The sequence below is a fragment of the Argopecten irradians genome, chromosome 1 (assembly GCF_041381155.1).
Source record: "Argopecten irradians isolate NY chromosome 1, Ai_NY, whole genome shotgun sequence".
Lineage (NCBI taxonomy): Eukaryota > Metazoa > Mollusca > Bivalvia > Pectinida > Pectinidae > Argopecten > Argopecten irradians.
In genome coordinates this window covers 64220718-64236538 of record NC_091134.1, presented here as the reverse complement: position 1 = coordinate 64236538, position 15821 = coordinate 64220718, and the positions used below count along the sequence as shown (strand labels likewise).

Genomic DNA, 15821 nt, shown 5'->3' with positions numbered 1-15821 from the left:
AGTAAGACTGACAGTTAGCCAGGGTATATACCAACAATTAATGAAATTAGTTCTGTTCAATTGCAGCACAGTAATGAGTTTTAGGCTTGCAGAATATCACTGTTTAAAGCCATTACATGAACCTTAATCTATTTTTTGGAAATGCCTTTTCTTTGGTAGTCCCCATGTTTGCGACTTCATTTTGCGACATCGTGTACCACAGTTCGCTTTACGGTAACATCGGCCATCCGGGCACTCCTGAGAAGGACGAGAAGGTCGCCAACATGATGCGACTACGACCCGTCAGCCAAACCATCAGGGCAGGTATGAAAATTCTATCGAAAGCACTTGTATCTAGATATGATATTTAATACCGTAACCAAGGAAAGACATATGCATTGTGTGGATTTGTCTCTAATCTATCTAATTGTAATGCCGGTTTGACTCCCGGTGTGGTCGGTGCTCTTGCCGGTTTATCCAAATTTGTCGACAAATTTAGCCTCTGAATTTGTTTTGAATTACAAGATAGTCATTGCTTTTTATACGTGACAGTATGAAACTCTTTTTTCCTCAGTGTTTTTGCTTATCCTGAAATTCAGAGTCCGTGCAGCAGGAACCACGAAATTGCTAGGCTAGCCAGTAGGCATGCCATGTCTGAAGGTTATCGTTGACAGTAGGCCTATTCAATATACAACATATACAATGGGAATAGTGTTAACCAAGTATACTTACTGCTGCGTGTCAGAAATGTCACAACTGCATCTGTATCTGTTTAATAATGGGCTTCCTTCTATACTGAAAATTATGCTCATGGATGGTAGTGGCGGATTTAGAAATGTTTTTTGAGGTTTTGGCGAAAGTCCTCTACATCTGTAGATGTTTCACAGATATTGCTTAAGGACGTTCCGAACATTGGTCGAATGCGCCGTTCGTTCGGACCTCCTTGGGTCAATGATTGCATTCAGAACTGCACATGAAAACTCTTTTGTGACTAAGATTATGAAGAAGAGCGATCTATATGTTATCCGTCTAACGATATCTTACCTTTTAATGTTAAAATCAGGATAGTATAGTCGATAAACTGCGTATTTGTCGATACTGTACTTTAATAGTTCGGTTTGCCTAAAGCTTGATACCGGGTGAAAATCAAAGTTTGTACGGTAGGTGTAGGACCTAGTTTCGACAAACTAGAAAAAAATAATGTTTTCAGATATTTGAATTGGGCTAGGCTAATATAACATGAAGCTACATGTATCTTTTGAGAAGCACATTACATAACTCATACAAACGGCTGATATATGCCGATACCGTCTCGATCTTGTACTGAATAAAATGAGATTTCATAACAATCAAGTGGTTAAAACATTTTCTGCTCAACTCCGTTAAACTGTGAATATTTGATCCTTAATATACATGTGTTTTAAGGGAGATGCATAATTAAATCAAGATATTCCAATTTTGCCGAGTAATCCTCTAGTATAAAACTACAGATACATAAATATTTTCATCTCTCCATCGCCCCACCCCTACTTTTCGTTCAATTTGTACATGTGCAAGTTAGTATATTTCATGAATATTGCGTATTTAGGTCTACATGTATCATGTTTAGCTAATATGATCCTCAATAAGCACTAATACGTTCGGGAAACAAGATTTTATTTACTGTATACATGTACGATAAAACATAGGCCTAACTACTGTAATTAGATGATGCATGTATTTCCCATTTTGAAAAAATACAAGGAAGTACTCTGATTCAGTTGATCAAAAACTATCTTACGAAAAAGCACATGTAAGCTAGTGTCAACATCAGTATTATATCTGTGATATAGAAACTAAACATGTACATGTAGGCATAGACTAATTATTTTCCTGTCTACAGTAATCAGCTGAACGTAGATCGAGGATTCAGAATAAGAGATTTTTTTTCTTAGGCGTATACTTGCCGTATAGGTTATATTGAGGATCCAAAAATCTGTTTTAGTTCACTTCAGATTATAAATATATATCTACATGTATTAGATATGTAGATATCTCCTCAAAAAACATACAAAGACATACAGTTGTGTATGATGACATCGATTTTATCGACATTGTTGTGACCAAGTTGAAGTTATCAACTTCGATCGTTGTTACATAGACGCTTTTCATCGTTACAATTTTGGCGCCAAATTCAAATTTATGCTTGAATATCTGCCTCAAACAACTATTGAAGCTAAGATATCTTGACGATGGAAAGATAGATTTTGATAAAATATGTTTCCGCTAAAACAATATAAAATCATGGATTGTCTAAAGGGTAATTGAAGTAGAATCTTTACAGGAATTTTCCATATTCATTTCTCAGATATGATATCCAGGCAAAATAATGGCTTATTTGTGTCATTTCTTAGCTTTGTATAGCATCAAATCGGTTTCATCGTGACATAAAACAGGTAACAGGTACTGTAAACTTTCGGTTAGTTCGAACAAAATTAAATTAATATTGATGGACCAGTTCGAATTATCCGAAATTAAGCTTCAGGAAAAAATCGTGAGTTCGAACTATCCGAGTTGAAATCGGTAAAAACCAGTTTTTCGTACCGATGTACCTGGCATAAGCAATGTAAGGCAGAAAATCTATAGGGAAAGTATTTAGTTTCCTGAAGATACCGTAATTTATTCAATCATTTTTTCGTAAACATGAGCATTTACTTTGTGAATTTATAATTAATTGCGTAGCAGAAGCTGCATGCATATGTGCACATGGACAAGGCCCCAAACAGCACCGTTCATGATCGCAGCCTATAATTTACATCGACGTCTGTTAACCGAGATAGAAACTTTATTTAAACCACAGAAAATCTAGTTAGATCTTTGTTATATTTCGTAACAAATGTAAATCTATTTATTTACTTTTAGTTAAAGAAAGTCCGGTTGCATTTACGAAACTGCTGTTGAAAAATTTGTTTACATTCATTCGTAAAATTAGGTCACAATCGCACAGTGACTGTCAGATTGTCCAAAACCTGATTGCATATTGTCTGCTTCTAAAATTACGTAACTAGTTTTAACCTGATGAAAAGCTACGTTTCTATTGTTTAATTACCCAACACGTGGATTGTTTTGGCTAGAGCTGAATATGTAATCACACCCACTTGCTGTGACCCAGCGGCTGGCTGTTGATGCTCGCTGTGACACCTCATAACTGGCCTGTCCAAGCCAGTGTGAGGCACGTGTTTACAGGTAATTTAACACCTTGATCGGCTGATTAAAGATAGATTGAATGCATATTTTAATGTCAACTTAAACTGATATCCTTATCTTGACTGGACTTAACAAACATTGGCGATTTCTTCCATGTGTTTCCATCAGGTACAGCAAATTTAAATATACATTGTCGGGGCCTAAGATTAAACATTTGGCCTTGCTGCTTTGTGTACGATATCTGCATAATAATTTTTATTTATGGCTTAAAATGTTCATTACTTATCTTTCGTATGGTCATAATAATGATCAATTATACAATCTTTATTCCAAACATCAAAACGGTTGCAATATGCTAAATATATCGCCATTTTTGGTGACCCCATTGCGCCGATTTGCAGACAAAAATCTTACTGTGCGTTCATAATTTGACGTGTTCGAACTATCCGAAATAGGATTGATTATAAAAAGTCAGTGTTCGAACTATCACTAGCTAAAGAATTACAGTTTTTTCTGGGAAAAATTGTGTGTTCGAACTATCCGGCGGTTCGAATTAACCGGAGGTTTACCGTATAACAATTCATATTATCAGCCTATTACACTTTATAATATTCAATATATAAGATGTTCTTTATAAAAATATCACCGCTCGATTTCGGTCTAATAATATAATTGTGAAAAAAGTCTTTTTTTTTAGGGGTAGGGGTATAGAAAGGCTAATTACTCTAAAATTCCGCGGTCAATTTTTTAATATTCTTTCATCATAACCCAAACAACTGTTTTATTATGTGGACAAAAAATAAAGAAAATTAAACGACACAATTTTTTGAAATTAAGTATTTAAGTTGAAATTCAAATGCAAAAATTGGCCCTTTTTAGGCCTCATTTACACGCATTCGCGTGAAAAATTAACAATTGTTGTATTTTTAAGAGTGGAAACGACATAGAGGCCATTGATAGCCATATAAACTTACATATTAAAAATAAGTTGTTGTTTCTAATATTTCAGTCAATTATCAAGCTTTGAAAATATGTGTGTAAAATTGTATTTTGAGAAAAACAGACGGGGAGGGGGGGGTGGCTATTAGGCCGTTGATGACTTTGTACAACATAATGAGACGGTGTTCTACACGGTGTTCTACAATTTTACAGCACACAGCATGATGCCTGTCGTGATCAGGCTAGGTGAAAACCACTAACTTGCATATTACAAGTTATACTCCTGATTACTCTATAGCATATAGCCCAGTATTTCACTATCATTGTTTTGTTATAATGTAGTAGGATAGGAATAATGCACAGCCAGGTCCCAAATCAAACTCATGACTTTCCAAACACTAGCAGGAGTGCTCTAGATTACCAACCGAGCTACATTGTCTCCGGTGATCGGGCTGGTCCAGAGCCGTTACAATCTTCCCTCCCTTTTTAGTCTTTGCCCTGCAGACCCAGACACAGATATTCCCCTGCTAAGCATATCTTTAATGCTTGAAACAGGAACTTTGGTCACAGGCACCAAATGACTATGTAATGGGAGCGGAAAAATGCAATATTGCATAGCCAGACCAGAATTTAACCCTTGCAGGACGGTGGAGTACTGTATCAATTGAGCTACCCAAACTGTCCCAGTGATTGATCCAATACAGAATTGTTACAACTAAAATAATCTTAATCGTTGAAAACTAACTTTTTCCCCACTAGATCTGGGATCTCTCGTTTAAAGGTACATTTACCAACAAGTGTATAGTAAGGTTTTAACTTTGATTTAATATTTTTGAATTATTCTTTTAATTAAATTGTATTATTTTGGTTTTCAGGAGCTAATGCAGCAAGAGTTCTTTTGGCCAGCCCAAAGTAAGTTCAGTAAACAACTATTTGTGTAAATGTTTGATTTCCTAATTGCTAAATAAAAAAAAAATATGGAATAAATAGTTAAATCATGAAGAATGGATGTAGACAAAACCAAAGTTCTATTGCAATGTTTTAACATTTACTGACAGAAAATATCAAAGGCCTCAAAGAGAAAATGATATATTTGATTTGTTTCCCTTTCAGATGTGACGTAGAACAGAAAGCTAGTATTGGAAATGTTGACTATGGAAGGGTTGGTCATCGCAGAGTGAATCACTTGCGGCCTCCTATACCCTCTATAGAAGAAAGAGTTGCTGTGTGGAAGGAAGTCAGTGACATTTTCTATGGCCCAGATAGAGACCTCAAAAATTTCCCACCATTCAAACAAGTGGTGGATCCACCCAAACTCAGACACATCGTTTTCCCCGAGTCTTTATTCGAGACCTTTTACAATAAGACAGGGATCATGGGTATGTATTAGATACTGATCTGAGTCAGAGTGTGTATCACTGTGTGATCCACAGTTGTCTAGGATAATACAATCACTTATAAAAATTACATCAAAATACTTTATATATGAATGTATTTGCATATTAAAATAGTTCTCTTCCCTTGCTTTTTAAATTGTCGATTTGATATGAAAGCATAAAATTCAAAGCTTAATAGATCAAGATGGGAAATAGAAACACATAATCTGATTAAAATACAGATCCTTATTATCACCATATTTAATCAGAGGATCTGACAACATCCCATTAAGGGTAATGTTCTGGTGACCTTTGCAAAATGGCCAATCAAACTGCTGCTGCCAGAATCTTGACTGGGGACGAAATAGTTTGAAAAAGTTGTCTGAAGGTGGTACAAGGTCATCTGAACATGACCCCCTATGGGATGTTGTCAGATCCTCTATTGAACGGAGTGTTATAAGGTTCTGTATTTTAATCAGATTGAGAAACACATGACTAGATATAGCTATATTAATACTTTCTATGTTTAGAAAACAGATTCAGGCCATCCGTGAAACACCAATGTATATAATACAGATTGAACATGAAATAAATATGATACCTGTCCAGCAAGCTTTTTATAATTAGTTGAATATTTGCATATAGTCAATTTAAAACTAGTATTAAATGGTTGTTTCTTTGTATTTTCAGGTCCATACATTCTGTTGCTTGGGACACCTGCCTTCCTATTTTCTCATGAATATTTAAAGCCTGATTATGAATGGGGTGTTGCTGTTTTTGTTTTTGGAGGTGCACACTTCATAGCAAAAACTACAAAAATGGCTGATTTGGTCAAAAAATTTGTTGATGATAAACGTGAGGTAAGAATTTAAACTTTCGTTCATAGACTGTACAAATTGCTCATCTCATTTGTCCCTGTATGTGTTATCTGTGACTTTCTACAGGTCTTGATCTATAATTATCACTTAGTTATACATTGGGACTAACTATATGCTCATTTCATATTTAGAATTTCAACACTTTCTGATTTCCAAAGTGAAGCAAAGGAATATCTCTTTACATATATTACAAACTACTTTCTTTTTCATTATTGCATTTGATTTGAAACATCCTATGGATGTAACCTTTAAGTATTTGCATGGTGTAATCTACATAGAAACATATGGTGGATCCACCCAGTTACAGCTACCTTATGACGGTGACATTGTGATTTTTTCAGGTTATGGAGTCGTTTTGGTACAAGCCAATTACAGAATTTGCACAAGAAATGAACGCCAATATTGAGCAAAGACGAACACTGATGTACCAGCAGGAGGGACTGGAATATTCATTTGAGGCCAAAAAGGTTTGGATATTTCTAAACAAATTTTTGTGTGTAACAAATATAAAAATCATAACTACATACCATTAATATATTGATGTAGCTTGTTCATGGAACAGTCTGTCTTATCCACTCACTGAACAAACTAAACTTAATTGTAATCAGTATTTATAAGTTTGTTTTAAAATATCAGAGACTTTTTTGAATACTATAAAAATATGTCAAATACTTAATTGAGTAACTGAAAGTTACTCAAAGTTACTGCAGTGTAGATTTAATATTGTCTTTGTTTACAGGAGAATGTAGCCTTACAGCTTGAAATAGAATACAGACAGAGACTCAAGTCTTTGTATGAAGAGGCCAAGCGCAAACTGGTTAGTATACTTACAATAAAACACAGTTATAACAAACCTCTTGGTAATGGGAACCACAAAATGATTTTATATACAAATATTAAAGATATATAGTAACATTGGCAGGGAAAGAAAATCACTATGTTATAACCATGAATTCTTTGTAAGCATGTTTGTTATAAACATGTTTTACTTTATATTATTCAATCAAAAAATACGACCTGAATTGATAGCACGATTCCTTTTCTACCATGTCGATTATATTTGCAGTGTACATTTGTATCAGTAAAAGCATTTATCTGTATACATCTAAAGATTTGAGTAGAAGCATTTATCAGTACCGGCATATATCTAAATTTTATGTTTCCACAGGACTATCAGGTATCCATTGCTAATTCAAAGAAGAGCTTTGAACAGGGACACATGGCCAAATGGATCACACAGTCTGTATACAGCAGCATCACCCCACAGCTGGTAAGTTTGTTTGATATCTATCACTACTTGTATCATTCCTTTCTTCACCGATCACTATTTGAACATCATATCCCTTTAAAAGAGACACTTTTTCACAGATTTCAGTTAGTCAAAGTACGTATATAGGTCGGTAGGTAAAACGTGATAATTATATTAATTTTGTAGTACAGTGGACCCCTGATAATCCGGATGCCGATAGTTAGGAAAACTCACGATCTGGATGGAAATGTCAGGGAACAGATTTCCGTAACATTATTTATACTCACTAGTCTGGAAATTTGGATTCCGAATCCGGAACTCCATTTTGAAAACAGAATGTAGTTTTCATTAATAAATTCCAGCAATAATCAGGACTATTTTCTGTCGGCATGTGCCGAGAAAATCCAAGGCCAGCTTCAGTCATGTGTAAAATACACACTACTGCATGACACTGAGTGTGTTGTCATAGCAACAACTGCCAGGTCATAGCCACAGTGGTTTAAATGTACACATTTGTCACGAGTTCATACAGTCATGTAACGGTTCTTTGGTTTTCTTTAGGAGATACGCATTGCATTTTTACACACACACTTTTAAACACGCAGTTTGAGCTTGGGTACGTAAAATGTATCCTAAAGATATCTTTCTCATGCAAAATGTACCGCTCCGATTTTCGGGTACAATAAAGTACTGCTCACAAAACTAATAAGTTTTTAAAATTTATATAAACCTATTCAAATTTGTCGTCTATGGTGTATTACGTACAGGCTACGGCACATGCCATATACACGACGCGTATGTGTGTGACTTGTGCACGGAAGTTAGATATGAACACATGCACGTAGTTCTTACAAAACGTCTATAAGTCAGAAAGCAAAGATTTGTGGAAATGGTGAATAAAAACACACAAAATACAATATAACAATTCCATTAGTCCATAAAAATGTTTATAACTTTTCATTATCGTGGTTAGACCAAGTACGCAGTTAAAGATCATTGGTTAGGCATTTTGAAACTTAATTTGCTGTATGACTGATCAAAAGTAGTATACATGGCTATACTGGCATACATCATACTCAAACAACGATGGCTTTTGGTTTTGTCTTTTAAAAATATGTTTATATCATATTCTTATCGTAATAATAACTATTTATTTTAGTACACATAAATTACATAAAAACCTTTGATTACAAGGTCAAGGGGAGTAGCTCGTACATGACTATTTAATATAAATTAATTGACCAAGAACACCAAATTTGGCAGTCCAGAAAATTTGTAATTCGGACGGTTTAGGCAGGGAACAAAGTTGTCTGGATTATCGAGGGTCCACTGTACTCAACCCCAAAATGATAGTAACATTTTATAGACAAAATATAAGCTTCACTCATTTTTATTTTACATTTTTGTATTTCCAAAAAGACAATTATATGTGTAGTTTTTGTGCAGATCAGTCATTCAAGTCATTTGTATTTTTTCATGGAAATTATTTGTGATTGTTTTACAGGAGAAACAGGTGATGGACAGTTGTTTAGCCAATCTTCGTGAGTTAGCTAAAACCAACACTGCTACGTAGTGTCTTGGTGGTCTTGTCTTTGAATGACATGATGAGAAACTGAGTCAACTTTCTGTTTATGTGGAATTACAACAGAAAAAGTTGAAACTGCGTGATAAACACTTGTCTCTGTCGACAGAAAATCAGTGCTGTGCTGTTATCCATATTTAGAAGGTCAATTTTGAAATTAAAATTATTGTAAGAAAAGAGAGTGTTATTTTTTACTTCATTCTAACTTCCGCATTTATTTAAGGAACTGAAAGGAACGGTTGGAAAGTTTTATTAAAACAGTGGATTAAAAAATGTTTCCATATTATTTTTAATTTTAAATACATGTATTGAATATGAAAAATAAAAATGAATAATTATTATACAAATCTGTTTATGGAAAAATAACGTAACCACAGATTGATCATGATTGGTGAGTATCTGGCTGATTGGACGAGACTCTGTCTTCAAGTCAGGAATGTCCCTGGTTACAACCCTAGTCTCCCATTATAATATAACCTCGTAAAACATATTTTAAAGATATCAATGGGTAATTTATTGTAAACTTTCTTAATATTAATGCAATGCAGCAATTTGTTTCAAATATAAGTACAAATCTGGTTTAAATGTTAAATGCTTTATTGTTAATACAAATGCTGGAAGGAATATGTCTTGTTCAAAGCTTGATGTATTTACAGATTACACTCAGTTTTAGTCTGATCACTGTTTCTTCTCACAGTCAATAATGACCTTGACCCCTTCACCAGATTTGGCAGTTTCGAAGGCCTTCAGAGTTTCCTCAAGAGAAAACATGTGTGTGATGAGTGGTTTAACATCTATCTTTCCACAAGACATCATCTCCAGACATGTTGGCCAACTGTAGGAGGAAAGAAATTAATATCATATAGCATTACTATCAGTAGTATGTATACAACCAGCAGAAGTTCAGGATGCTAACTTCTAGTGCTGAAGCAACTTCGCTGGTCAATGGTATTCAGTGAGCAGGGAGAGTATTGTACTGATCCCTGCACGGAGAGCATGGAGAGTATCATACTGAATACCCTTGGCTAGTGAAGTTGGTGCTGCAGATGAAACTAAAGGAAACTCGAACAAGAGAGACTAGAGACAATTTTGACAATTTCTGTATACCATTTAGAATCCTGCCATCTAACAGTATATCTCATCTTCATTTCGTTTTTCGACATACTCATGAAAACATAAATTCACAATCAAGAGCTCTTGCTGACAATTGGGTTTTTATTATACAATTATTTGCTAAAAATTTGAATTCACTTGGAGCTCTTTCGTGAAATTGTTTGTCGGGAATATAAATTGGTTAACAGTAGATCTCTAGTCCATAGCGCTTCCTTATTTTATATATACCAGAATATGTCAAATTAATATACTTTCATAAACCATAATGTATCCAAAATTTATTCAAGCTAGCTACAAGACTGACAGTTCTAGTTTACCATAAAATAACAAAATTTGAGTTTCTAAGTCCAATGATGCCAGGTATTTGTTCATTTTACACTAAAGCTTTGGCTAGGACTAATTTAATAAGTGATTTTATAGTTTCAACTCGTCAAGCTTTTTGGTATTTTAAGGGACAATTCAGTCTAAGAGAGAGCATTGAAATTTATACATATATCGGAAAAAACCCAGTTCTAATGGAATTTAGATCAGTCGGTTTTACTGTGATATGCCAGAAAAGCCCATTGTGGTGAAATGTTCAAACTCGCTCCCTGTCCACCATTACACATTGTGGTCGAATGTCTTGTATGCCAAACCCTGTCCCTTGCTCGAAGAGTAATGTAATTTTTGTCTGGAACTGCTCAAATCGCTCTGACAGTAGTGTGTTTACCTTATTAGGTGAATTGTCTTGCCTAAAAATCATTTTATTACCTCCCCATTGGTTATGTAGTTCATTTGTTTAACATGCGTGACTTTGGCTCGGATATGGGTACAGAGTACATACTGTACCTGCTTAATCGTATTGATCAACAATTTGTAATTTCAACGGTATCAATTAAAATACTAACAATGACGTGGAATTTGTCAATATTTTATGTTCTATGTTTCATAAGAAATGTAGAACAATACAATTTTAATTCTTGGTTATGTAAAAGAATTAGCCTGAGTGAATTGTCCTTTTAAGTAGAATAAGTCCATGAAACATAATCAAGTTGTCAGACACAAATGTGACTGTTAGATCACTGGCTAATGTTCCAGTCCAATCAAACTCTGGTAGGGATATTGTTTTGTACATACGTGTTCATGTATCGGAATGATCCCTTCAGTGTGATTTCTCTGGTGATAACACTGGCTACAGGGAATGAGACCTCATCAGGTCCATGACCAATCACCACCATAGTCCCTCCTGATCGTGTGGCCTACAATAAATTAGAATACTTCTTGTTAGTATACACAATAATCGAGAAGTCTTGTATTTGAATTTTAGCTTATTGCTCTATTGTCAATCAAGCAGTATCGTAATGTGGAACAACATATGCTCCACCTATTTCTGTATTTTTAGCCCACCATCATCAGTTTTTTTAGCCCATAAAGTTTGTTACCGCTATTTTTCAGAAAGTACTGAAGGGATCTTTCTCAAATTTCATATGTAGGTTCCCCTTGGACCCTAGTTGTGCATATTGCATTTTGGGACCGATCGGTCAACAAGATGGCCGACAGGCGGCCATCTTGGATTTTGATAGTTAAAGTTTGTTACCGCTATTTTTCAGTAAGTACTGAAGGGATCTTTCTCAAATTTCATATGTAGGTTCCCCTTGGACCCTAGTTGTGCATATTGCATTTTGGGACCGATCGGTCAACAAGATGGCCGACAGGCGGCCATCTTGAATTTTGATAGTTAAAGTTTGTTATCGCTATTTCTCAGAAAGTACTGAAGGGATCTTTCTCAAATTTCATATGTAGGTTCCCCTAGGACCCTAGTTGTGCATATTGCATTTTGGGACCGATCGGTCAACAAGATGGCCGCCAGGCAGCCATCTTGGATTTTGATAGTTAAAATTTGTTACCGCTATTTCTCAGAAAGTACTGAAGGGATCTTTCTCAAATTTCATATGTAGGTTCCCCTAGGACCCTAGTTGTGCATATTGCATTTTGGGACTGATCGGTCAACAAGATGGCCGACCAGCCGCCATCTTGGATTTTGATAGTTAAAGTTTGTTACCGCTAATTCTCAGAAAGTACTGAAGGGATCTTTCTCAAATTTCATATGTAGGTTCCCCTTGGACCCTAGTTGTGCATATTGCATTTTGGGACCAATCGGTCAACAAGATGGCCGCCAGGCAGCCATCTTGGATTTTGATAGTTAAAGTTTGTTACCGCTATTTCTCAAAAAGTATTGAAGGGATTGTTCTCAAATTTCATATGTAGGTTCCTCTAGGACCCTAGTTGTGCATATTGCATTTGGCAACACATCTTGGATTTTGATAGTTTTAAGTTGAAAAGCAGCAAAAAGAGTGTAATCTTGGATTTGAAAAGCATCCCTGTTTCATTTGTTACACTATTTCATCTTGAAAGTACAATAGCGATCTGTCTCAGATTTTATATGTAGTGTGTTTGAAAAAATTTGAAAAGCAGGGAAAAGATCCCTCTTTCCATTGTCAGACATAGATCATTCTTTGGTGGGCCCCAAGATCCCTCTGGGATCTCTTGTTAAAGTTTATAAAGACAAAGTTCATTGGATTGAACTCGCTCTAGGGTGTTCTAAGCATAGTATCAGTTGTCTGCCTTTACACCAGGGTCTAGTATTACATCTCTTGTGTCAGGAAAGTTGAAAATGAATCAATATTGTTCATTTGAAGTAACAGATGTACAAGTAAGGCAGATATAGAAAAGGCTTTTTAAAGTAATCAAGTTATGAAATGAAAATTATTTTTGGACGTACATGAACTCCTAAATTGACGGAGGACTGTGCTCCGCTACATTCCACTGTGTGCTGTGGAGCGCCACCTATCAGACTAGCGATTTTTTGTGCTAATTCTTCGGGCTTATCATCTTTTGTTACAAGCACGGTATGTGTGGCTCCACATTTCTTGGCAAATTCCAGTTTTCTGCTGTCAATGTCTGAAATCAGATAAGAAAGCAAAATCAGGTAATCAGTAATTAAGTTCTAACATTTAAAACAAAGTTAACAGGAATGTTTGAATTTAAAAACACTGCAAGGACAAAAATCTGTGACCAATGCTAATAATTACAGTACATTACATGTATTAGTTTATATACTATTTAATGTTCATGTAAATCCAGAAGATATCTCTTATACAGTAGTGACTTGTCAGGCGTCACTCTACCTGTCATGCACACTGCAGCAGCTCCCAAAGCCTTGGCACTCAGCATGGCACACAATCCAATGGGGCCTACAACAAAGTGGACATCATACACCAAAAACAGACTGCATGTTTGATTCAGTAATTTGTAGCACCATGTGCATCAATACGACTTTAAGCGATTCAAGCATTATTGGCATGTGTGTACTTTAATTCACATATTGTAAAGGCTTCAGAATGAAGTAATAATATATTTACTCGTCATTATACTTGTTAGTTGATACACTATTGTACAAGATACAAGTGACTGCATTGGATACACTATTGTAAGAATAGATACACTATTGTACGACTAGATACACTGTTGAAAGACTAGATAGGCTATTTCCTATAGAAATAGAATAAATTGAAGAAAATTTAAGGACCTACCTCCTCCACAAACAAGGACCCTGCTCCCTAGGGTAACTCCAGCCCTGCGACAGCCATGTAGACCTACTGACAAGGGTTCCACACAAGCCCCTTCCTCAAAACTCACATTATCAGGTAACCTACAGGATAGAGAAGAAATGTAGTACGTAATATCATGCTGTGAGAGTAACAGTTTTTGTGACCCCTAATTTTGTCAAAGTTTCATAACTTCTTGCTCTATGTACAATTATTAAACTTCTCATGAAAGCAAATAGAACTAAAAAGTTTTTGTCATTTTGAAATATTTTTGTTGATCAATTTAGTTATATTATAAAGAAGAACTTTGTGAAATGGATTTAGTAGTAAAGATACTTGATAACCTTATCTTTAAATTTGTATCTGAGAATTCCAGCTATATCTCCTCTGTATAGGTCAAAAGGTCACCAAGGAAAGTATCTCTAGTATACTTACTTGAAGACAAAATCAGCAGTATGAGTGTGGTACCTAGCCAGTGCACCGTCATCTGGTGGGGTGGCTAGGAAGAAGACGTCTTTACACAGATTGTACCGGCCTGATTTACAGAACTCACACTTACGGCAGATGTCATGAGGCTCGATAGCAACACGGTCACCTGAAACGTAAAATCAGGTAACTTTACAAATAAGTTGCTCTAGTCATCCCCAATACTCCAGGGGTTACTTTCACTGTCATTATTTCTCATAGCAAAACTGAAGGCAGTTCTGGTGAAAACAACTGACCAATCACAGGCCTGCAGATATTTCCTTTGAAGATTACACCTGTCTATATTATTAGGTTTTTTTTTCAAATATATATATATGGCAAAAAAAAATAAAATAAAAAAAAGCCTAATAATATAGGCAGGTTTGGCGAACTAAGGGATACCAAAATCAAAGCAACACAATCAGCCACAGTTTACCGTTATTTCTATTGATTATTGTTATGTACATCAAATAACCAACCAACATGTGTCTGCTCACTTGTTATCAAAACACAGAGCCTTCAGTTTTGTTATGACATTGTCTAGGGGTGGACATTACGACAGTGATAGCAACCCCTGAAATATCAAGGATGTTGACAAGTAAGTACATGATTTTTTAGCTTATATGTCATCTATATAGAACTTCCACTTACCTGGCTCCAGGTGGGTTACTCCCTTGCCGACCTTGGTGACCACTCCACTACACTCGTGTCCAAGAAGCATTGGATGGGTGACCTGAAAAGGACCGATACCCCCAGCTGTCCAGTACTTCACGTCCGAGCCACATATTCCAATTTTACGCATAGACAGCTGGACCTCTGAAAAGGGGACAGAGAAATAAACACACACAAGTCAAGTTCACGGTCGTTAACTAGCATTTGAGGTCTAGTATCTACATGGTGGAGAGATGGACCCCGAAAAATTTAAATTCCAGTATAATGATATTCTCACGCTAATAGGTGAATATGGATTATGTACTATTAATTGTTTCTTACCTCCTTCCTTTGGTTCAGGAATTGGCCGATCTTCCTGTTAAACACGAAACATTATTTTACAATTCGTGACTTGTTCAGAAATGCTAAACATATATGTCGTGTAATTTTAATTATGTGCAGTGTATTCAGGCTGGAGAAAATTACCAAATCGCACTATGTTTTAGTGCTAAACATATATTGCGAATTCAGATGCACATGCACACTGAGACCTATAAAATTATATGATACAGAGAAAGAGGAAGTACTCATTTGTTGAAGTGCATACTAACCAGTCGGAGGTCGCCTTTCTTATAGAGCACGGCCGACAAATTGGTGTCCGACATTTTCACCGTCTAGTGGTCATCAGAGCCGAGGGATTAGATTGACTAAGTTGGTCAGATGTTTGGACATAAGTAAAGTTACACACACGCTGCTAAACAACTGAGAAATCTGGCCGACCAGCACTGCACTATGGAAGCTCCGCTGTCGCGAACC

The 15821-nt window shown here is 35.7% G+C and overlaps 2 protein-coding genes across 2 annotated transcripts; one reads left to right on the top strand and one right to left on the bottom strand.

Annotated features, from left to right (window-relative positions):
• Positions 1-149: 149 nt before the first annotated feature.
• Positions 150-9366, top strand: LOC138305131 (ATP synthase subunit b, mitochondrial-like). The gene is made up of 8 exons (XM_069245535.1): positions 150-303; positions 4980-5016; positions 5218-5483; positions 6171-6340; positions 6700-6825; positions 7098-7175; positions 7527-7628; positions 9112-9366. Exons 1-8 carry the CDS (start codon positions 165-167, stop codon positions 9178-9180), a joined length of 987 nt encoding a protein of 328 aa, XP_069101636.1. The 5' UTR covers positions 150-164; the 3' UTR covers positions 9181-9366.
• A 402-nt stretch (positions 9367-9768) lies between these two features.
• LOC138305120 (sorbitol dehydrogenase-like) lies at positions 9769-15821 on the bottom strand. The gene is made up of 9 exons (XM_069245523.1): positions 15617-15821; positions 15348-15381; positions 15006-15170; positions 14325-14484; positions 13875-13993; positions 13470-13535; positions 13064-13242; positions 11419-11540; positions 9769-10024 (listed from the first exon to the last, which is right to left on the bottom strand). Exons 1-9 carry the CDS (start codon positions 15668-15670, stop codon positions 9868-9870), a joined length of 1056 nt encoding a protein of 351 aa, XP_069101624.1. The 5' UTR covers positions 15671-15821; the 3' UTR covers positions 9769-9867.

Coding starts and splice junctions, on each gene's coding strand:
- LOC138305131 (XM_069245535.1), top strand. CDS start 165: ATGTTTGCGACTTCATTTTGCGACATCGTGTACCACAGTTCGCTTTAC. Junction 5,017..5,217: donor GTTCTTTTGGCCAGCCCAAA/GTAAGTTCAGTA, acceptor TTTCCCTTTCAG/ATGTGACGTAGAACAGAAAG. Junction 6,826..7,097: donor ATTCATTTGAGGCCAAAAAG/GTTTGGATATTT, acceptor CTTTGTTTACAG/GAGAATGTAGCCTTACAGCT.
- LOC138305120 (XM_069245523.1), bottom strand. CDS start 15,670: ATGTCGGACACCAATTTGTCGGCCGTGCTCTATAAGAAAGGCGACCTC. Junction 14,485..15,005: donor AGTAACCCACCTGGAGCCAG/GTAAGTGGAAGT, acceptor TTTACGTTTCAG/GTGACCGTGTTGCTATCGAG. Junction 13,994..14,324: donor ACTGCTGATTTTGTCTTCAA/GTAAGTATACTA, acceptor TCTATCCTGTAG/GTTACCTGATAATGTGAGTT.